At 50.0% G+C, this 23126-nt stretch overlaps 1 protein-coding gene across 7 annotated transcripts in view; it reads left to right on the top strand.

The window, feature by feature from the left end:
- Positions 1 to 22452, top strand: part of Arhgap23 (Rho GTPase activating protein 23) — an 84580-nt gene extending 62128 nt beyond the window's left edge. For 6 of the 7 annotated variants that reach the window (XM_078042129.1, XM_078042131.1, XM_078042127.1 and 3 more), the window contains 7 exons: positions 3553 to 3626; positions 3764 to 3853; positions 4466 to 4591; positions 9925 to 9966; positions 10469 to 10565; positions 12527 to 12561; positions 20023 to 22452. In XM_078042129.1, the coding sequence (XP_077898255.1) occupies positions 3553 to 3626; positions 3764 to 3853; positions 4466 to 4591; positions 9925 to 9966; positions 10469 to 10565; positions 12527 to 12561; positions 20023 to 21051 (1493 nt within the window). In that variant the 3' untranslated portion in view covers positions 21052 to 22452. The remainder of the gene's footprint in view (positions 1 to 3552; positions 3627 to 3763; positions 3854 to 4465; positions 4592 to 9924; positions 9967 to 10468; positions 10566 to 12526; positions 12562 to 20022) is intronic. The other variant, XM_078042128.1, reaches the window with a different exon arrangement.
- Positions 22453 to 23126: the final 674 nt, after the last annotated feature.

Below are 23126 nucleotides of genomic sequence, written 5' to 3'. Positions count from 1 at the left end.
AAAAAAAAAAAAAAAGGAAGAAGAAACATGTAAGAAACTTAGCTAGCGCGAAGAGAATCAAGTAACCAGCAGAGGTCCCTGTCCTTCCTGCGCTGCTTTCCCCAGAGGTCACAGCTGATACCTTCTGGGCACTTGCTGTGTGCCCACTCCCTATGACGACTCCTGAGCCAGGTCCCGTGGACCGCTTTACACAGGAAGCAGAGGCTCAGAGAGGTAGGCCTTCCCAAGGGCACACAGGGGCGGAGTCTGCCCCAGCCCAGCTCATGGTCATGAGTCTGTCCTGTTTCCTTCCTGACGCTCTTACTCACATGAGAAAACCCCTAGGTCGCCCTGGTTTTGGAGTCGGAGCTCAGTGGCGTGCTGGCTTTCCGGGGAAAAGCCTGGGTGGGTCGTATTTTCCAATTACCATGGTGTAAATACTCCCACTGCGGCTCATTTCAAGCCACTGACTTGATGTCACCAACAGAATTAGGAAGAGAAGCTCACAATTTGGTCTCAGGATCCGGTGTGAACAGCTGCAGCACACTGTTGATTGAGTTGTTCTTCTTTCTTTTTTTGGGATTGAACCTAGGGGTACTTAGCCACTGAGCCACATCCCCAGCCCTTTTTATTATTTTGAGACAGGGTCTTGCTAAGTCGCCTAGAGCCTCACTAAATTGCTGGGGCTGGCTTTGAACTTGCGATCCTCCTGCCTCAGCCTCCCAAGCCACAGGGATTACAGGTGTGGGCCCCACACCTGGCTTGAGTTGTTCTTAATAAAAGTAGGGTTATAATTGGGGATGCACTGGTGTCACCGCAGAGAGCCCTGCCTCACTCTCCTCCTAAACTACATAGTATCACATAGTCCGAGTAAACTAAATTCTCTATGGACGGGTAGAGGCAAATATTGTCTTCAAATATTTGCTATTACAAACCCTGCTTCAGGGACTCCTTGAACATGTCCTTGCATGCCTAGATAGATTCCTGGACACAGCATTGCTAGGTCAGTGTCCCTAAAGAGCATTGCAAGCTGATGTGAAATTGCAGAGGAGCCCCTAGTTCCCACCACCACTAACAGCATGGGTGAGTGTCTCCCCACATCCCCATCAACATTGGGTGTTATCAACTTTTTAGTTTTTGTTTTATTTTTGGTAGCACTGGGGATTCAGCCTGGGGCTTCACACATGTTATTATTAATATTTTAAATTTTTGCTAGTCTACAGGAAATAGTATTTCTTTATTCTCATTTTTATTTTCCTCATTACTAGAGAGATTAAATAAATCTCTTCTGTTTTCTTTCTCTCTTTTTTTTTTTTTTTTTTACAGCCCTGAGGATTAAAACCAGGGTCTCACATATGCTAAGCAAGCACTCTACCACTGAGTTACATCCCTAGCCTTTTTTATTTTTATTTATTTTTTTAAAAGGAAAGTTCAGAAACAATTTATATATAAATATGATTTATTGAGGTGAATCTTTTTGGTGGTGCTGGGGATTGAACCAGGGCCTTGTGCGAGTGAGGCAAACACTCTACCAATTGAGTTATAACTCCAGCCCTTATTTTTTATTTTGAAACAGTGTCTTTCTCAGGTGCCAAGGCTGGGATTGAATTTTTGATCTGCCTCAGCCTCCTGAGTAGCTGGGATTACAGGCATGTGCTACTGTGCCTGCCTAAATCTCTTTTTATTAGTTTATTGGCTTTTTTGTTTGTTTGTTTTTTCTATAATCACTTATCCGTATTGCATGCCCAGTTTTCTGTTGGGTTCTCTTTTTTTGGTATTGGCCCATGGGGACAAATTCTTCATATCTTTAGCTTAATCTAATGGGTTTTTGCAAATATTTGCTCTGGTCTGCCATTTCCCTTTAAATCTTTCAGTTTAGAAGTAGGGCGCAGTGGTGCACCCCTGTAACCACAGAGGCTCAGGAGGCTGAAACAGGAGGATGGCAAGTTCAAAGCCAGCCTCAGCAATGGCAAGACACTAAGCAACTCAGTGAGACCCTGTCTCTAAATAAAATACAAAATAGGGCTGGGGGTGTGGCTCAGTGGTTGAGTGCCCCTGAGTTCAATCCTTGGTACAAAAAAAAAAAAAAAAAAAAAAAAAAACCTTTCAGTTTAGAACTGAAAACAATTTTTTTAAAGAAGTATTGAAATCATTCATCTTTTTTTAATAGATTCTGCATCCCATGTTTAAGTCTTATGATTTTAAAACTATTTTATTTTTTTTCCTCAATGATCTTTTAATTTATATATTTGACTTTATCAAATAACTTCATTTGTATATTATGTGAGATAGAAATAGACCTCCTCCCAACCAATGATGGCCACTTGGACATTTATCAACCCCCATCGGATTGCTGCCTTTGTCATGTGAACAGTCCTCCACTGCCTCCTCATCGCCCTGTGTTTTCTGCCAAAGCCCAAAGCTTGTGTACCTGGGATCCACAGGGTACATCTGGCCCTCACCATTCTTTTAAAAATTATCCTTGGGGCTGGGGTGTGGCTCAAGTGGTAGCGTGCTCACCTAGCATGCATGAGGCACTGGGTTCAATTCTCAGCACCACATAAAAATAAAATAAAGATGTTGTTTCCACCTAAAAATAAAATAAAATAAAATAAAAGTTATCCTTGACACCGGGCACAAGGCTGCATGCCTGTAGTTCTGGCAACTTGGAAGGCTGAGGCAGGAGGATCACAAGTTCAAGGCCAGCCTCAGCAACTTAGGGAAAGCATTTTTTTTTTTTTTTTTTTGTCTCAAAAGAAAAAAATAAAAACACCTGGGGATGTAACTCAGCATGCCCTTGGGTTCAGTCACTGAAAACACACACACACACACACACACACATCTTGTTCTTATCTAGGTGAATGCTATATTATTTTTTGGAGCTAGGGAAGGAACCCAGGCCTTGCACCTGCTGAGCATGCACTGTATCTCCGAGCGACGCCCCTAGCCTCCCTGATGAATTTTAGAATAGACTCACTATGTTCCATTTTTTAAGGTTCCCCATGGGCTCTAGGAACTTCAGGAGTTGGGGGACTCCTGATACGGTTTGGGGTGTCTGGAAGCCTCCTCCCCTTTCTTCTGACCTGCTGAATCTTGGTGTCCTTGTCCTACAAACTGAGGCAAGGACCCCTTTCTAATATCAACATGTAGTTCAGGTCTTTATTTTTTATATTTTTGGGGTGCAGGAGATTTGAGCCCAGGGCCTCAACATGCTAGACAAATGCTTTGCCACAGAGCTACCTCCTCTCCACTTCTTATCTTTGAGACAGGACCTCGCTGAGTTGCCAGACTGGCCTCAAACTTTCAATCCTCCTGTTTCAGCCTCCCAAATTGCTGGGATTATAGGCAAGTGCCACACATTCGCAGCTCGGGTCATATTTTTTCCCACACAAACTCACCTGGGCTGTCAGGTCCGTGCACACCTGATTTGGCCCTGGAGCCCCAAGGTGCAACCGTGGGCGCGGAGCAAGGCCCTCGGGGCGGGGCCTCCTCCGTGGGCTGAAGCAGCTCCTGTCCCCCCTGGCCTGGGGACGGGCCGCCTCCCACCTCTAAGGAGCCCTCACTCTTTTCTAGACAAATACAATGATTTCATTGAAGCCAATCGCATCGAGGACTCGAGGGAGCGGATGAAAACCCTGCGGAAGCTGGTGAGGACGGGCTGCCCTTAGGCCAAGGTGACCGAGGGCGGGCAGGGGCCGAGGGGAGAGTCCAGCCTCCCTGGGGTGGGGACAGGTGGGGTGGGGGGCTGTCACAGCCTGACCCTGGCCCTTCCTCTCCTCCCCAGATCCGGGATCTCCCGGGGCACTACTACGAGACGCTCAAATTTCTCGTGGGCCATCTCAAGACCATTGCTGACCACTCGGAGAAAAACAAGGTGGGCGGGGCTCCAGCACGGCCCAGAGGGAAGAGTAGGACTTCTGGGATCCCCTGTGCTCTAAGTCCTCCTCCCTACGGCCCTTCTATCCCTCACGCCATCCACTGTATGCCAGCCAGGGCTTTTTCCCCAGAGTGCAGTTTCCTGCGTCTCTGCAAGTCTTCCAGAAGCAGACAGCCATGGTGTGGTAGAAATGTGTCCTCTAATCTAGCTCAAAGCCTTGCATTGCATTTTTCTAATCGAATTCCTTGTCTTTTGGTTCTGCAGGGGGGAGAATGAGGGGAGTAACAGGATTTTTCCTATTTCTAAAATACCCTTGGGATCTCCCGACACGTCTCCTACTCCAAGGTCCCCCACTGCTGCACTAACCCACTCTGGGTGACCCTGTATAGATGTTCAGGTTGACATTGCTCATGGCTGTTAGGCCTGGGCATGAGTGGGACTGAGATCTGGCCTGCGCGCCACCTGCCAAGCTCCTGTAAGCCCATGCAAGGAGATGTCTAGTCTCAAGGTGGGACAGCTCAGGATGGGGCTTAGAGTGAGAGAGGACTAAGAGGTGCTGGGTTCAGAGCTCAGTGCACTGATCCCAGTCTGCTTCCCTCCTCTGCCCAGATGGAGCCCCGGAACCTGGCCCTGGTCTTTGGGCCAACGTTGGTGAGGACATCTGAGGACAATATGACAGATATGGTGACCCACATGCCTGACCGCTACAAGATCGTTGAGACGCTGATCCAGCACGTAAGCAGCCTGTTCTGTGCATGTGCCCTGACAGCGTGGGGACCCGCCATGTCCTTAGCACCTTGCACCTGCCATACTCAGTGACTGAAGAATATGCGGCTGGGGTGGCTCATGCCTTACCAGCAACGGGATGCAGAACAGGAATGAGTGGTAGAATCCCTACCATTCTGGGTTGTCTGGTCCTCAGCAGGAGAACCAGGAGGCCCCCAAGCCTCCAAGATGCCAGTGAGAGGGAGAGGGAGGAGAGGCAGGGGGCCACTCCTGGCCTGGAGGGTACAAGTGATGAATGCAGGAGGGCCTCAGAGGTGCCTGGGAGACACAGGTGCAAAGGCCTCACTTGGGCATCAGAGGCCTGGTCTCTAGTGCTCCAGACGCCCCCCCCCCCCCCGGCCCTGGGGTAAATAAGGAAGAGGCAAATGGGGCAGGGCACAGAGGCTTGAGACAGGACCCTGCCCTGGTGCACTGTGTGTCTCCTGCTGACTGACTTCCCTTCTGGCTTCCTCGACACCTTGAGCCTGGCCCATGCAGGCTGAAGAACCCAGAGGGGCCAGCAGAGGGCGCAGGAAGCCTTAGTCTTCCACAGCCAAACCCAGAGGCAGCACCACTGGCTTCTGGGGGCTCAGGGATGATTTTATGAATCACTGAAACCAGTGGGGTCTCTGGTCCCTTCTCTGTGCCTGCGGCCGAAATAAGATTGGCAGCTGGTTATCAGAGGAGGTGCAACTAGAACATTCCTGCACTCATAGACACTTTTTGGCTAGGGTCTGGGGTAAGGGGGTGTGCTGGGGATTGAACCCAGGGGCGCTTAACCGCTGAGCCACATCCTCAGCCCCTTTTTATTCTTTATTTTGAGTCAGGGTCTCGCTAAGTTGCTTAGGGCTTCGCTCAGCTGTTGAGTCTAGATTTGAACTCCTGATCTTCGTATCTCAGCCTCCCTAGCTGCTGGGATTACTTTAGAGAAGAAAAATCCAGGTCCTGTTACCCCCCATTTAACAGATGAGGAAATGGGCTCAGAGAGGCAGTGCCTGGCTCAAGTTCACATAGTTAATAAGTTTTGGTATTGAATAACACCCCATTGTCTGGATGCACCCTAGTTTGTTTATGCATTCACCTACTGAAGGACATCGGATGAGTCAGCTTTCTGTCACTCTGATGAACATCTGAGATGATTAACTTAGCGAGAGAAAAGCGGGCGGCTCTGTAGCTCCAGTTCACGATGGAGTGGCCCGCCTGCTCTGGGCCTCTGGCAAAGGCTGGAGACGGGGGTGGGGGGTGGGGGGGGGCTCCTGGGCTCACAGTCCCCCTAGGGCAAAGCCAGTGACCTAAGGACCTCCCACTAGGTCCCATCACTCCCAGTAGGGCCACCTGGGACCAAGTGGGGACCTCTGGGGGAGGCTTGTCCAAACTGTAGACTCATGGTTGCTTCCAAATTTTGGAAACTTCCTGGGTCTCTGGGATTACAGGCGTGCGCCTCCGGCCTGGCTTCATTTGTTGTTGTTTAATATATATATTTTGGTTGTCAATGGGCCTTTATTTTATTCATTTATTATGTGCAGTGCTGAGAATTGAACTCAGTGCCTCACACATGCTAGGCAGGCGCTTTAACCACTGAGGTCCAGCCCCAGCCCTTCATTGTTGTTTGAATTTGGGTTTCTCTGAAGACCATGATGTAAAGCATCTTTTCACAGCTTATTTAATGTTTTTTTTTTTTAAAGAGAGAGAGAGAGATAGAGAATTTTAATATTTATTTTTTAGTTTTCGGCGTACACAACATCTTTGTTTGCATGCCAGGCGAGCGCGCTACCTCTTGAGCCACATCTCCAGACCTTTCACAGCTTATTTACCATCTGTCTTTCTTCTTTGATGAGGTGTTCAAGGTCTTTGGCTAATTTTTTGATCAGGTTGTTTGATTTCTGATCGTTGAGTTTTAAGAGTCCTTTGTTTGGACGACAGTACTTGATCAGATATAGACTCTGCCGATAATTCTCCCAGTCCGTGACTTGTCTTCTTATCCTCTTAGCTTGTCCTTCACAGAGTTGAAATTTTAATTTTAAAGTTTTATCTCATTAATTATTCTTTCATGGATTGTTGTTATATCTAAAAAGTCATTTTATATGCAAAGTCATTGAGGTTTTCCCCTCCACAGATTTTTACCTGTAGCGCTTTCATTGTGATTTAGCTCTAGGTATTTTATAATTACGCTATGATTTCCTCTTGAATGCAAAATTACTCCATGGTATCAGTGCTATGTTTCCAGACATGGGAAGTCTTGAGGGGTTGTTTAGGTTTTTCTAACTGTTGTTATTTCTCATTTTATCCCATTATGAGCAGAGAGCATAGTCTGTATGATGCTGATTCCTGAGGAGCTATTGAGAGTTCCACTGTGGTTGGTTTTGAATGATTCATGTGTGTTCTAGAAGAATATGTTTAGTCATTGAATGAAAGAGTCTAGGTGTGTTCACTAGGTGAGACTGTTCATTGTGGCGTCCACAGCATCTTTCTTCTTATTTTTTTTTTAACCTACCATATTAATTTTTCTAGTCCTTGTAGTTCTATGAATTGTTTTTTGATATATATAAAGAGATGTTAGCCAAATGCAGTGGCCCACACCTGTAATCCTAGCAGCTTGGAAGGCTGAGGTAGGAAGTTCACAAGTTCAAAGCCAGCCTCAGCAACTTAGTGAGGCCCTAAGCACCTCAGTGAGACCCTGTTTCTAAATACAATTAAAAAGAAAGGACTGGAGATGTGGCTCAGTGGTTAACACCTGATATCAATCCCTGGTATGAAAAAAGAGAGAGAGAGAGCTGGGGTTGTGGCTCAGCAGTAGAGCACTCACCTAGCATGTGTGAGGCACTAGGTTCAATCCTCAGCTCAACATAAGAATAGATAGATGAAATAAAGGTATTGTGTCCACCTACAACCAAAAAAAGTTTTAAAAAAGAGAAAGAAAAAGATGTTAGATGCATACATGCTATGATTTATTATGTTTCTTGATCTATTGTTCCTTTTACCAGTATAGAATATTCTTCTTTGATTAATGACTTTTCATACTTTCTGTGTTGTCGTGTTTAAATGTCTCTTGTAGACTATATGTGGGTATGTTATAAACACACACACACATGTACTTAATTTAAAAATGTAACCCTTGGTCTCTAACTTTTTATTTATTTATTTATTAAATTTCTTGGTACCAGGGATTCAACCAGGGATGCTTAACCACTGAGCCACATCCCCAGCCCTTTTTAAATTTTTTATTTAGAAACAGGGTCTTTCTCAGTTGCTTAGGGCTTCACTAAATAGCTGAGGCTGGCTTTGAATTTGTGATCCTCCTGCCTCAGCCTCCAGAGCCGCCAGGATTACAGATATGCACCACCATGCTCAACAGTCTCTCACTTTTTTTTTTTTTAATTTTTTTTAATTGGTTGTTCACAACATTACAAAGCTCTTGACATATCATATTTCATACATTAGATTGAAGTGGGTTATGAACTCCCAATTTACCCCAAATGCAGATTGCAGAATCACGTCGGTTACACATCCACAATTTTACATAATGCCCTATTAGTAACTGTTGTATTCTGCTACCTTTCCTATCCCCTACTAACCCCCCTCCCCTTCCCTCACATCTTCTCTCTCTACCCCATCTACTGTAATTCATTTCTCTCCTTGTTTATTTTCCCATTCCCCTCACAACCTCTTATATGTAATTTTGTATAGCAATGAGGGTCTCCCTTCATTTCCATGCAATTTCCCTTTTCTCTCCCTTTCCCTCCCATCTCATATCTCTGTTTAAAGTCTCTCACTTTTGATCAATGAATTTAATTCATTTATTTTGTTGTAATTTTTAGACCATTAATATTTATTTCTACCATCTTAAATTTTGTTTTCTGTTTACTATATTTTCATAGTATATTTGTTCATACTATATTTGTTTCTTGTCTGTCCTTCCTTGTTTTCGATAGACTGAACTATTTATTTTCCTGATATGAAATTATACATTCTATTTTTATTCAGGAAATTACCACCTACTTGTAGAAACCTATACTTAGACTTAATTGTCACTGTCAATTTCCAAAGCTTATCAGTGTCTACGGCTTTCAAGTATAAAAGCCAAGTGCATTACTGTCTGGTCTCCCTTCTGAATTTGAATTCCAGTTGTTGTGCATGCATTTCATATGTTTGTATATGTATGTGGGTTTCACTGCTTATTTTCATAACAGAACTCTTTTCTATGCTGTTTATTCATCTTTCTCAGAGCTTACTTCTTCAGCCAGGATTTATTTCATTACTTGCTCAAGTACTCAAGAGAATCTTTGTGTAGTGAACTCCCTGATGTCTTAGAATAGCTTTATATTCATGCAAATTTAAATGAAAGTTTGGCAGGGTATAAAAATGATTTTCCTTTAACACAGAGGAAATATTATTTCTTTGTTTTCCTATGTCTGTTGCTGCTGAAAGCTTAACATATATGTGATAGTTGGACATTTGTAAGCAATCTGATTTTTTTTCCCAAAAAATACTTTTAGAAGTTTTTTCTTTAAGATTCTCAAATTTCCCAAGATATATTTAAGTGTGGGGGCTTTTTTGTTTGTTTTTTTCTTGCTAAATGGCCAAGGCTGGCCTTGAGCTTGCCATCCTCCTGTCTCAGCTTCCTGAGTGGCAGGGATTACAGGCATGTGCTAACCAGCTTTTTAGTTTGTTTTGGGGTTTTCTGGTTTGGGTTTTGTTTTGGTTGAGGTGCAGATAGAACCCAGGTCCTTGCATATGCTAGTCAAGCGCTCTACCACTGAGTTACAGCCTCAGCAGGTGTGAGGCCTTTACTTTATCCTCCATCCTGTTACTTGTGAGAAAGCTCTTGCTTTCTTTTTCTGGTCAGGGGACTGAGTTGTCCGCATAGCCTCAGGTGGTGCAGGTGGTGCAGGGCACACTCAGCTCCAGCAGCCATGTTTGGCCTTCTACCCCCAGTGGCCCTGGCTGCCACTAGAGGGCTCTGTTGCCCCCCCCCACCCTGACTTCAGGACTGTGTTGAAAAACAGGCAAAAGCAGTGTCCAGGGCCTGTCACCTGTCTGTGGTGGGCCCTCTTCCACCCAAGTCTGAAATTCCCTGCCTGATATACGGGGGTCCTGCCTTTTCTCTCCCTAAGGGTTTCTCACAGTTTGTAGGGTTAGTTTCCAGGATCCACCAACCTCCCTCTGAGCCCTCTTCGAGCAGCCAGGCCAGAGGGGCCCCTTGCACCAGGTGGGTCCTCGGGCCAGCAGGTTGAGAAGCCGGCGTCTCACTGTCTTCCCTCTCCCCATGTTGACTTCATTCCTTCCTTCTTCCTCCTCTGCAGTCAGACTGGTTCTTCAGTGATGACGAGGACAAGGGGGAGAGGGTAAGTGATGCAGAGGGTGGTGGGGCTGCTTTGAGGTGGCCCTAGGGGCTGGGTGGACAGCAAGACTCAAGCAGGGGAAGTGCCTTCCCTGGGGGAACCCCCGGTCTGAGGGAGGAGGCACAGTCCTTGCCTTGGTGAGCCCCCAGTCTGATGGGGGAGAGAGGCCTTGCTCTGGGGAAACCCAGTCCTGGAGCAGAGGCGGTCTCTGCCCTCCAGTCCTTTGTGAAAGACTTAGGAAGCTCCAGTCCCGGGGGTGGGGGGTGGGGAGAGAGCTCTTGACCCCAGCTGATGGAGCCTTTGGGATTCCACCTTGTTGGCGAAGCACAAAAGGGTCCTGTGGGGACAGTAAGGCCTGCTCCTCAAGGTGCCTGCCTAGTGAGGGAGACCCTCCCAGCTGTGCAGAGCCCCAGTCTGATGGAGGAGACCTGGGCCCCACCTGCTGAGGGCTCTGAAGTCCAGCCACCTGGGGGCCCGCTGGCTGACCCCTCCCTTCTGTTTACAGACCCCTGTAGATGACAAGGAGCCTCAGTCAGTGCCCAACATCGAGTACCTCCTGCCCAACATTGGCAGGACAGTGCCCCCTGGTGACCCAGGTTCAGGTGAGTGTGGGGCCTGGAGGGGCATGGGGGGGTGGGCTCTGCCATCCTGAGGGTCCCAGAAACCTGGCCAGATGCCCCTCTTTCCTGTTCCCACCCTGGAGAGTGGGCTGTGGCCGGCCTTCTCCCTTCTGGGGGCTCCGGCCTCCTGTCGCTCAGCCGCCCCACCGCGGGCTGTGCAGAGGCCGCTCACCCTCCTTGCTGGTCTCTTTCCCGAGCCTTTGATTCCTCAGGGGCCAGCTGTGTGCTTCTGGCAGGTTCCTCTTTTTAATTTTTCTTCCTTTTCTCCTTGCACCCTGCCCTTCCCTCCTCTTTTCCCACACTCTCCTCCCACCCCTCCTTCCTGCCCTCTTCTCTTCTCCCGCCTCCCTCCTCCAGCGGACCTGTTGGAAATTTAAAGGGTACAGTGCGGTTTCGCGGCCTCGGTCACTAACAGTGGCGGGTGATTATAAGAAGGCTGGGCAGGCATCGGGGCGGGCAGAAATGACCCTGGCAGTGAGGACCCTACCCCACATACCAGTTGCCCATGCTGGTTCCCAGCCCACCCCTCAGCCCCCAACCCTGCCCTTCCCCGGCTACGCTCCTTCTCTGGGGGAGGAGCTCACCGGATCGGGACCCTGGCTCCCCCTTACCTGGAAATCTGGCCATCAAGTGGCTGCCCTTCCCAGCTCAGACTGTGGCCGTCTCTCTGTCATCCAACATGAGGGAGACTTGACTGAGGACCCAGCCCAGGGACCAGTGATGCCCCTGAAGCCTTTCTATGACTGTAGCTTCTGCCTCCATTTAGGGCTCTGGTCACTTGGTCCCTAAGTCCTGTTTCAGGGCCTCTGGGCCCCTCCTATCAGAGGAGAGATTAATTCCATGCTCAGAAGCAAGTGCATGGCCACTCTCTTCTTGGCTGCAGCCACTGTCTATCTCCCCAACACACACAGCATGTCCCATTCCTGTCCCAGGATGCAGCCCACATAGTCCTAGTTGGGAGAAGGAGACGGGAGGGGCCGGAGGACCTGGTAGGGGGATGGCAGAGGAGCCCCCTGTCTCTTCTAATCACCTGCTGCCGCCGCCCTGTGTGTGTCGCGTGTGGTCAGCCCATCCTGCTCTTCTCACCGTGTGCAGGGGGAGGGGGCTGGGGGACCTCTAACCTGCCTGCCAGAGAGTGTGGATTAACCGCACCTGCCCTCTCCCCACTTGGACCCTGGGAGGCCCTTGGATCAACCCCCTGGCTCTCGCCTTAGAGAGGACACTGCCAGGACTTGTTTCTGGTTTCTTCTCCCCCGCAGTGATATTAAGGGAGTGGTATCCTAGTCACACAGACATGACTCCAGATGTCAACAGAGACCTTGCCCCAAGGGCAGGTGCACCTTGCACTGGAGGTGGAACCTATCGGGACCCTTACCACCAGCCCACTGTACCCCTGTGTCCCACTCACTTCATTTCCACCCCTTTACTTCGTCATTTAAATGGTCCCTCTTCCTTCTCATGTCCTGGGGGGTGCGGGGCGAAGAGTGGATGTAGGCCCCCACTTTTCTATGCACCGTGTGGTCTCCATTTCTCCAGAGCATCTGTGATTTGCTGTGTTTCTCTGTTGTGGTTTCCATGGACTGCATCTGGTGTTTGGCATTTTCTCTCCAGTGTTTTAGAGTAACAGGGACAGGTGGGGAAGGGGAGCGAAATCGGGCAAAGCACCCCTTTGCCCTTAGTCCTGGGCAAAAGAGGAGGGTTCAATGGATGGAAGCCTGTGTCACCTCCTTCCTCTGAAGGAAGTGGTGACTGATATCATTTTTGCTTCATCCTTATCCCATAGAAAATGCCATCAGACTCCATCACACTCCTAAGGCCTGGGGAGATCTCAGGGTTCTGAACTCCCTGGGTTCTGAAGCCTTTGAGGCAAAAGAATTGTGTTCACAAGGCTCGGCCTTCTCTTGCCCTCTCCAACTTTCAGTTTTCTTTGTGTCTCTCACCAGCAGATTCCACCACCTGTAGTTCAGCCAAGTCCAAGGTAAGTGCCCAGGCAATTCTGGGACTTTGACCGCCCCCCACAAACCCATCCGCTGTCTTTTGGTTAAGAGAATTAGAATGGCAGTTAGACCAGGAGGGAAGTGGAAAGTTTCTGGGAGGGAGGGAGGGAAATCCTGAGAGTCCAGGGTGAACAGAGTAGCCCCACTCCTTGCCATGTTTGGTGAGGCATCTGGTGTAGTAGAAAGATCCGGCTTGGGAGTCCAGCAGCTGAGAGGCAGCACGCTTCAGTGGTTAGAAGCATAGGCTCTGGATTCAGACTGTCTTAGGTTTTTTGTTTGTTTGTAATATTTTTTTGTTGTTGTAGTTGGACACAATTCCTTTATTTTATTTATTTTTATGTGGTGCTGAGGATTGAACCCAGGGCCTTGCACTTGATAGGCAAGCACTCTACCGCTGAGGCACAATCCCAGCCCCAGTCTTGGGTTTGAATCCCAACTCTGCTACTTGGTGGTATGGGGATATTAAACAAGTTACTTAATCGGGGTTTTTTTTGTGTGTATGTGGTCCTGGGGATTGAACCCAGAGCCTTGTGTATACAAGCCAAGATATCTACCAACTGAGCTATATCCCTAGCTCCTATTTAATCTCTTTCTGATCTTTGGTTTCTCATCTATAAAATGGGCTTAGCAATAACTATGTTTGCTATGATAAATATTCCTTAAGGTCTCTGGGGAGCCTAAAGCAAGCAAAAGGAAAGAATTAACAAAACTAATTAAGAGCAGAAATCAATGAAATTGAAAACAATTGAGAAAAATCAATGAATCCAAAAGTTGGAAATAAATAAATAATTAAATAAGATTGGTAAGCCTCTAGCCAAAGTGACACAATAAAAAGAGGAATGACAGAGCTGAGGATATAGTTCAGTTGGCAGAGTGCTTGCCATGCAAGCACAAGGCCCTGGGTTCGATCCCCAGCACCACCAAAAAAAAAAAAAAAAGAAGAATGACAGAAATTACCAATACCAGGGGTGACATAGGGACATTCCTGCAGACTACCCAGTCATTAAAAGGATAATCAGAAAATACTGTGAGCAACTCTATGCCCTTAAACTCAAAAACTTAGAATAGACCAATTCTTTGAAAAATTCAAGCTACCAAACAAAACTCACATAAGAAGAAAGAGATAACCTGAGTAGTCAGACAGCTAGCTTATTAAAGAAATTGAATATATAATCAAAAGCCTTCCAATAAAGAACACTCCAAATCTGGACATGATGGTGCATGCCTGTAATCCCAGCAGGGGACTGTGAGTTCAAGGCCAGCCTGGGCAACTTAACAAGACCCTGTCTCAAAATACATTTTTTTTTTAAAAAAAAAAAAAAAAAGAGGGGCTAAGAGTGTAGTTCAATGATAGAGTGCCCCTGGGTTCAATAAAATTGGTCAACCTTTAGCTAAACCAATCCCATACATACATACAAAAGTATAATTTAAAAATAAAGATGGGCAGGGTGGCCTGTAATCCCAGTGACTAGGGATGCTAAGGCAGGAGGATCACAAGTTCAAAGCCAGCCTCAGCAACAATGAGGCACTAAGCAACTCAGTGAGACTCTGTCTCTAAATTTTTTAAAAAAGGGTGGGGTGGTGCTGAGGATGTGGCTGGGTGGCCCTGGGTTCAATCCCCAGTAGAAAAAAAAAAAAAAAACCCCACTACATAATGTATAATGACATTTTGGTTGACAACCACATGTGACAGTGGTCCCACCCTGCCTAAGTGTGTAGTGGGCTGTACTATCTGGAATTGTGTAAGTACCCACTGTGGTGTTCCCACATCGATATCATCACCTAATGATAGGTTTGTCAGAATGTATCCTGAGATAGATACAACTATAGTATAATATTTAAATTATAATTACTTAAATGTCATTTAAAAAATAACATTGGACTGGGAATGTAGCTTAGTATTAGACTACTTGCCCTGAGTTTGATCCTCAGCAAAAAAAAAAAAAAAAATTCTCCCCAACTCCTCCAGAGAATGGAAGAGGAAGGAACACTTTCCAACTCATTCTGTGAGGCCAGCATAGCATTAGCCTGTTAGCAGAACCTAACAGTGTGTCTCAGGATCAGCTTATTCATTTAGTGACACCACAAATACTTACTGAGCGTCAACTGTGTCTTCACTGTGCTGGTTACTGAAAATAGAATACTGAGCCAAGCAGATAGGTTCTGGACCTCACGAAGCTTACCTTCCAGTGAGGAGAAGACGGTAAGCCAATAAGCACATGACTAGCCACCCGGGGGCCTGGGGTACAGTGGAGGCAGAAGCCAGGTGGAATGAGTCTACACACCGGCTCCCTGGTGAGGGAGGGAAGAGAGCATGTGCAGACAGTTCTTTGAGAAGCCTGACTGTGAATCATGTTGAGAGCAAACAATGCAAAGCTGAGAGGTTGAGGGGAAGCTTGGGTTAAGAGAGTTGGAACCGGAGCCCCCAGGCAGGAGCCAGCCATGCTGAAGAAGGCACCTCCCCAGGGAAACGGAGAGGGAGGAGACAGGTGCACAGCTGGTGGAGGGTGGCTGGGCGCTCCCAGCGGAGGGCTGTCCTCAGTGAAGCAGGTGAGTCCTCAGCTCAGAGCAGAGGAGGTGGGAAAGGTTTGAGCAGAGTGAGGGAAGTCTGACATGGATCCCAAGAAACTGGGGAGTGTCTGGGCAGGGAGGGGGCCTCTGAAGGCTGTGACCCCTTCTCTGGAGTCAGCTCATAGCCCAGCAGCCCTATCCTGCCATGCTAGGTCTGGCCTTCCCCACTCGCAAGACAGGCCCCTAGCCAGAAGGGTGACCACACCCTGAGTGCAGTAGATACAGCACCAACCTCCCAGCAGCTCACAGACCACTTCACTAGAGGTTCCAGAAAATGTGAATCCTGCCTCCCCAGGCACAAATAGGTTCTGGGCCTATCTGCCTCCTGCATTCTCCTGGGGACCCCTTAGAGGGCCCTCTTTTTAGTCACCATGCCTTTCAGAAAGTGGGTCTTTATTGTTATAGACTTACTCAGTCTTCACTGTGACTCTGATGAGTTACTCAGAATCAGAAGGGTGAGACAAGAAGTGAATCCACATTTCTTGAGCAACTGCTAGATGCCAGCAGTTATGCAGAGAACTTTATACTAAGGTCTATTTCATTTTATCCTCACAAAGGACCTGAGTTTTGTACCTTCCCCATTTTATAGATAGGAAAACCAAGGCTCAGAAGGTTCAAATAACTGGAAGTTTGGGCGTGTTCTAAGGCATCGAGGCATAGGGAACTGGTTAAATGGTCTCTTTCCTTGGAGAATGCTCTGGGGCATGAGTTCTGATTCTCCACTTTTGGGCTTGGGGTGATTCTGGATTTTCTGGCACAGAATTAGATGTGTTCTTGGCCTTAGCCTAAGTCAGCCAACCAAGCCCCTGAGAAACAGAGGCACAGATGGCTGTCGGGTTGTTAAGTAATAGAGAGGAATAGCCGTCAAGGTGGCAGATGTTGAGTTATATGTGTAGCGGGTGGTCTCAGTAGTCTGACCCATGAGATGCTGGAAGTCAGTCTGGTAGGAGCCACCAAGCATCTAAAAACCTGAGGTGTCTCATTTCAGCCATCTGGAAGGGCTGCCTTGGGCACCAGGGCCTGGCCCCCACCCGGCTGTGAGCCGCCATGGGTGGGAACGGGCTGGAGACACTACAGTCTCTGATTCTGTGGCCTGACTAAGGTGGGCGTTGTCAGCTGCATTCCTGGGAGCCTCTGTGGGGTCTTCGCCACCAGCAGGTGCACAGGAGGCCATGGGGCTGACTGGGCTGCTCCTCTTTTTGTTTCTGACTCAGCTGAGATTCTAGGGAAGATTCTGTTGGAATAGGGGGCTCCCAGGCCTATCACACACCACTGCTCTAGACGCCCTGTCTCTGTTCTGTCCCCAGGACACCCAGTTGGGTCAGTGCCCTAAATTACAATCGCGCACTCATGCCGCCTCCCTGTGAGGATGGTCCTGGCTGTTCCTGATGTGACAGTGGCCAGCACACATCACAGGCCACTGCTAGTTCCACCGTGGTGGCTGGGGCACACCAGCTTAACACCAGAAGGCTCCTCTGCTACCTTAATTCTTGGGGAAGGAGCACCCTTTTGTCTTCTCTGGTGGTTCCTCACTCCTGTTCAGCTCTCTGTGCAGCTCAGTCACCGGCCAAGGTCCCACTGGCGCAGGGGGAAGCTGGGCTCCTGGTTTTACCCTGTCTGGCTTCTCCCACTGTCTCAATCCATTTCACCACAAGTTCCTCATCCTGTCCTAAGTAACCTCCTCATGACCCTGCTCCCGAAAGAGAACTATCTGGCCCCATGAAAATATTTGTGCTAACCACAGACAGTGGAAAGCAGGGATTCCCCTCCACTTGGGGTCTTAAGGCACCTTCAGAAATCACAGGACAGGACAAGTGATGTAGATCAATGGTAGAGTGCTTGTCTGTCATGCACATGACCCTGGATTAGATCCCCTTTACCTCCCCAAAATAAAAATTGCTGTGTAAGCTGGGCATGGTGATGCACACCTCTAATCCAAGTTACTTTGGAGCTAAAGCAGGAGGATCTCAAGTTCAAGACCGGTCTGGGCAACTTAGCAAGACCTTGTCTCAAAATAAAATTGGAATAAAATTGTGTGTGTAGGGATGCAGCTCAGTGGTAGAGAGCTCACCTAGCATGTGCGGGGCTCTGGGTTCAAGCCCCAGCACTGCCAATGAGACAGGAGAGCCACACACCCCTGCTCCGGAAAGACCTTCATACAAAAATCCTGTAGCAAATTCTTTCAGAGCCCTTCTCTGGAGGCCCAAGGCTGATGATTAGCTTGCTGGTGAAGGCAGCAATTCAGCTCTCACTAATGATGCCCCCTGTTTTCACTGATTGCTGAGTTTAAAATCCCTAACAATATCAACAGCTGCCATTTTTTGAGCACTTGCTACATTACTGTGCTCAGAATTATTAATCCTATCAAGTGCCCTGTGAGCTAGAGATAGCATCAGCCTTATTTTACAGTTGAGGAAAGAGGCAGGGAGAACTTTGGTAACCTGCCTCAGGTCTCAGAGCCAGCTAGTTGCCTGCTCCAGTGCCTGCCCTCTGAGACAGAATCCATTACAACAAGCCTGCCCCAGACAGAACCTTCCCCCACCGCAAACCCCCACCACCACCCCTACCCACAACTATTAGAGTAGAGCTGACTGCCAGGGCAGGTGTCTTGGCTCAGGCTGCTACAACAAAATACTGTGGCTGGGTGGCTTCAATAACAGACATTTCCCCCAGTTCTAGGGGCTAAAAATCCAAGATCAAGGAGCCAGCATGTTGGTTTGTGGGGAGGACTCCCTTTCTGCTTTGTGGAGGGCCATCCACCTTATCACTGTATCCTTATAAGGCAGAGGAAGAAAAAGGGAGAGAAAGAGAAAACCACATGCAAACTCACTGGTATCTCTTCTTGTAAAGGCATTAATCCCACCATTAGGGCCCTGCACTCAAACCTCACTGAAGCCTAATTTTTTAATGAAGGTTTCATCTCCAAATACCATCATATTGGGGGTTAGAACTTCAACATAAGTTTTGGGAGGGACACAATTCACTCCATAGCAATGGGTAAAAACAGCTAGCTAATCAGTAGCTGGTTAAAATGGGCTCATTTCTGCTTAGGTCTCGTAGCACTGGCCAGGTTCCAAATACACACGTGTGATATCTAGCAGGTGCTCGGCATGGTGAATACACTGGACCAAAGAAAGGCTGCTGGAGTCTGGTGCAGGGGTCTCCTTTACCTCTCCAAGGGAGCCGCTGCTTGTACACCTTAGTGACAGAGGGCTCACTCACTCATAAGACCACTTTGGCAGGGGAGAAGTTGATTACCATGACTTACATCCAGCTCTGGTCATTGGCACCCATTGCTTCTGCTAGCCCCAGTTTCTAGTAGCCTCCTCTCGATTGTCCCCGTGACCTCTATGTGAATGTGCTGGCTCAGCATTCCCTGAAAGAGATCATTCTGACTTCACTGTGCTAGAACCAGATTGCATGAGAGAGTAGTTTGATCAGATGATCTACCAAATAGGGCCAGGGGACATTAATGGTTGCCAGAAATGTTAAAGGGCATGTGACTCAAAGGGTTGGTAGGGCAGTATCACCAGCGTAAAGGCTGGGTTGGGTCCAGGTCAGGGCACTATCCTGGGGAGGTTGGGGCAACTGTGAAGGGCCCCATGTGTACCCCAGGAATTGTCCCAATGAGGGTGGGGCCATGCAAGTCTGGATCGAAGCTGAGAGGAGATCAGATTCTTGCTTCAGAGGGCTCTGGAGGAGGGGAGATCAGGTGGAGCAAGGATGGAGTCAGGAGCCGTATTAGGAGGGGAAGAATGGCCTGGAAAAGGCAGAGTGAGAACATACAAGAGGACACTGAGGATGAGCTGGCCATGGACCCTCCTCAGGAGAATTGAGAGGAGCAAAGAGAGGGGGGAGTCACAAGGCCACCTTAAGGTCAGGAACAGGAATGGAGGCAGTTTGGGGCAGGCAGAACAACATGGACCCAGATGGGTGAGTTTTGAGGTGCCAGGAGACACCCAGGTAGAGATGGGTTTGCAGGTGGAAGAGGAATTCTGGAGCTCAAAGGAAAGAGTGGAGTAGGACAGTGCGGCCTTGTGCAGTGTTGTTTGCTAACATTATTTTCCAGGGGAGTGGAAAACAGAGTTCTGGAAACTCCCCCAAAAGGAGCAGGAGGCCAGAAAGGGAGGATGAAAAGCAAGGTCCAGGAGGCTACTATGGTGGGCAGCATAGGTTACTCTGGGAGATGGTGGGAGGCCCTCACCAAAATCCCCAGGGTTCAGCAGGTGGGCTGGTGGAGGAGAGGCCAGTGGACCCAGCTGGGGGTGGAAGGAGAGGCTCCCATGCAAACTGTCCACTGTACAGGATTCTTCAGGCATTTTTGGCAGCCAGCTGGCAGTTGGATTGATCTGGGCCTGGGGATTGGCTGGGTGGGAAAAGGAGAAAGTGTATTTGAGCCCTGTGTAGGTGGAATTTGCTGTGTAGGTGGAATTGCAGGTTTCCCAAACGGGGTGATGGAGAGGGAACTTGGGTGTTTGCTTGGCACGGGGATTAGTGTTCAGGGAGCTTTGGTGATTCCAACCAGGACTGTGTATGTGAACTGGGCTCCAACTGTCAAGTGTTAGGCACTGTGGAGAGACTATAGCAGGGCTGTGTCTAAAAAGGTTTATCTAGGGATGGATATAGAACTCGGAGGCGGGTGGGGGACCCGCCCCAGTTCCCTGAAAAATCTGCGATCTGGATTAAGGTGCTGGGAAGGCCTCGGGATGGCGGAGGGGCTGGAGTGGTCTCCGCAAGGATGGTGACCATTCAGCTAACACAAGGATGGAGGAGAAACGTCTTATATGTTGAGGAGGGTGTATGGTGTGAGTGTAGAGGGCGCTGAGGCCATCAAGCCCCGACTCCTCACCTTGATCTGTCTCCCCTTACAGGGCTCGTGGGCCCCCAAGAAGGAGCCATATGCCCGGGAGATGCTGCCGATCTCCTTCATCTCGGCGGTCAACCGCAAGCGGAAGAAGCGGCGGGAGGCGCGGGGGCTGGGCAGCAGCACCGACGACGACTCGGAACAGGAGGCACACAAGCCCGGGGCGCCGGCGCCGGGACCCCCGGAGCGGCCAGAGGGGCAGCTGCCTAGCGCCACTGCCCCCGAGGCCCCCGGGCGCCTCAGCCCCCCGGCAGCACCCGAGGAGCGGCCGGCCGCGGACACGCGCTCCATCGTCTCGGGCTACTCCACCCTGTCCACCATGGACCGCAGCGTGTGCTCGGGCGCCGGGGGCCGGCGGGCGGGGGCGGGGGACGAGGCGGACGACGAGCGCAGCGAGCTGAGCCACGTGGAGACGGACACGGAGGGTGGCGCGGGCCCGGGGGGTCGCCTGGTGCGCCGGCCCTCCTTCAGCTCGCACCACCTAATACCCTGCGACACCCTGGCGCGGCGCCGCCTGTCCCGCAGCCGCCCGGACGCCGAGGGCGCGGGCACGGGCGCGGGCCGAGGAGTCGCCCGCGCCCCGGAGCTACCGGGCTCGGCCTCGTCCAGCAGCCAGGAGTCGCTGCGCCCCCCGGCGGCCGCGGCGGCGCTGGGCTCGCGGCCCTCGCGCATGGAGGCGCTGCGGCTGCGCCTTCGCGGTACGGCCGACGACATGCTGGCGGTGCGGCTGCGGCGGCCACTGTCGCCTGAGACGCGGCGGCGCCGGAGCAGCTGGCGCCGCCACACGGTGGTGGTGCAGAGCCCTCTGACCGACCTCAACTTCAACGAATGGAAGGAGCTGGGTGGAGGTGGGGGGCCGGAGCCCACGGGTGCGCGGGCACACAGTGACAACAAGGACTCCGGCCTCAGCAGCCTAGAATCCACCAAGGCGCGGGCCTCATCGTCCGCCGCCTCATTGCCACCAGGAGACCTGGCGGCCCTGCAGAGCCAGCCCCCACGCCGTTCGACCGCCTCCCGTCTCCATCAGTGTCTGTGACATCCTTTTCCCTTTCGCACGCCCCTCGGACTCCAGTCCTCCCCGAGCCCCTTGGGGAACTGGGGTCTCCTTGGCTTGCACCCACTCTCCTGTAGCCCCGGGCGCCGCCCCGGGCCGCAGGCGTCTCTGGTTTGTGTGCTGGAGTTGAGGAGCGGTGGGCAGGGGAGAAACCCCAGCTGGACCACTGGCGGGAGCCGGCGGTGGGGAGAGGAAAGGGGCTGCTGAGGTCCGTGTGCCCTGAACATGTGACTTGAGTGTGCCCTTCTGGGCTTGCTATGGCTTCACTTAGAGACCCTTGTTGACCATGGGGTATGGATTTAGTCCGAAACCCCCAAGTTTCAGACTAAAGGAAAGGTCGCGGGTGACACTGGCTTTTTGCTTCTTTCCTCTGCGCCTCCCGCCAATAGCTCGTAGCTAAGGGAGCGGGGTGTATGTATGTATGTCTGGGGAGAGGAGAGGGGTGCCCCTGGGGGGAAATGGGCGTCTGTGGTGTGTGTGTGTGTGTGTGTGTGTGTTACTGTCCAAAGGTGTTTCCAGTAGCAACTTCTGCCCTCACTCCCACCTGTCCTCCCATGTGCCCCCAGGGTCCCTGCCTTTGGTGCCCACAGGGATCCTGCCCCTGCTTCTCAGAGCCAGAGAAGGGTTTGGGGCCGTTCTGCAAAGACGGGACTGTAAACCCTCACCAGGGGTCACATACCCTACACACTCTTGCCAACCTCTTAAGTCACCCCCACAAGCTCTTTTATCACCCCGGGGAACTCCTTGTTGCCCAGTTTGAGGAGGGTCCTCGGACCCCTGCTGGTACCTCCCTCCTTTTTGTTCTTCCAGCTGTGCCTGTTCCTTCCACTGCTCAGGCGCAGACCCCACTTTCTCTTAAGGAGGGGAATATTCAAGAACACCCCTGGTGTCTGTATCACTGATTTTTGGGTTCTGAACTGAGCTGTTCCTGCAGGATGGGCGGGACCAGCCCTCACAAGCCCCTTTCACATTGTAAATAAACCTCAGATCACCAGGCCCCCCACACCCTCTCTCATTCCAGGGAAGCCCAGGTGGGGTTGTGAGCCCCCGCAGCCACCTCGGTCAGTCCTCTTGTTTTATGCAAAAATTTGCTGTAAAGTAGATTTCTGTCTCCTCCCTCTCCCAGCCTTTTATTGTAAATATTGTCTCTAAATGTGTAACATATTATAAAGAATTTATAAGGATTTTTAAAGATGTTTTGCTCATTTAAAAAAGTGTTGTAACAGTGTTGGATAAAGCCCTCCCCCCACTTCCGCATGGGTCCTTTCACTGTGTCCTTGACACACTTCTCTAAGCAACAACTAAGATTTCCTGCTTCTGAAAAGTCCTGTCTTAAAAGTACAGTCTATATCTTGGAAATAAATGACCTTCCTTGAGGCACAAGTCATCAGTGTCACTTGTTTTGGAGGGAGGAGTGGGACAGAGCAGGGCTTGCGATGGGGGACAGGTGAGTACCAGGCCCAAGAAAGGAGGGAATGGGCTGGACCAGGTGGAGGCAAACCTATTTCTCCTGATGGCTTTTGCAAGTGTCCAGGGAGACTAGTATGAGCAGTGACATAGACACAGACACAAGTTGGAGGGGCAGCAGTTTTCCTCATTGCTGCCTCGAGCGTCTGTCTGCTCTTTTTTTCTGTAGATTATTTCTCAGGTTGGCCCGGACCTTCAAAATGGTCTCAGGTGCTGCCCGGCAGACAGGAGGTTTGGTCCAGCTGTCATGGGCACCCCGGGCCTGGATTATATTGGGAAAGGACTGTGTGGGGCTTGCCGGTTGTCCAAATCACATGTATAAGCTTATAACGTGGGTGGCTTTCTTCTGTCATGGCTCTCTAGTTGCCCTGTCATTTATTTCCAGGCTGCCTCTAAGAGAGGAAGAGCAGGAGAGGGAATGTAGACTGGGGGAAGCTCAGTCACTGAATCCCCTTGCCCTCCCCCAACACCCCAGGGCTTTAATGGTGAAACCAATCCCCAACACCCCTGAGCTCAACACCATTGTTATCTCCGTTTTTCCATGTGAGGAAACTGAGGCTCAGAGCAGTGACTTAACGTGCCCAAGGTCA

This window comes from Ictidomys tridecemlineatus, chromosome 3 (genome assembly GCF_052094955.1).
Source record: "Ictidomys tridecemlineatus isolate mIctTri1 chromosome 3, mIctTri1.hap1, whole genome shotgun sequence".
In the NCBI taxonomy this organism is placed as follows: Eukaryota; Metazoa; Chordata; class Mammalia; order Rodentia; family Sciuridae; genus Ictidomys; species Ictidomys tridecemlineatus.
The sequence above is the reverse complement of the archived record's forward strand: the minus strand, read 5'-3'. Positions and strand labels throughout refer to the sequence as shown.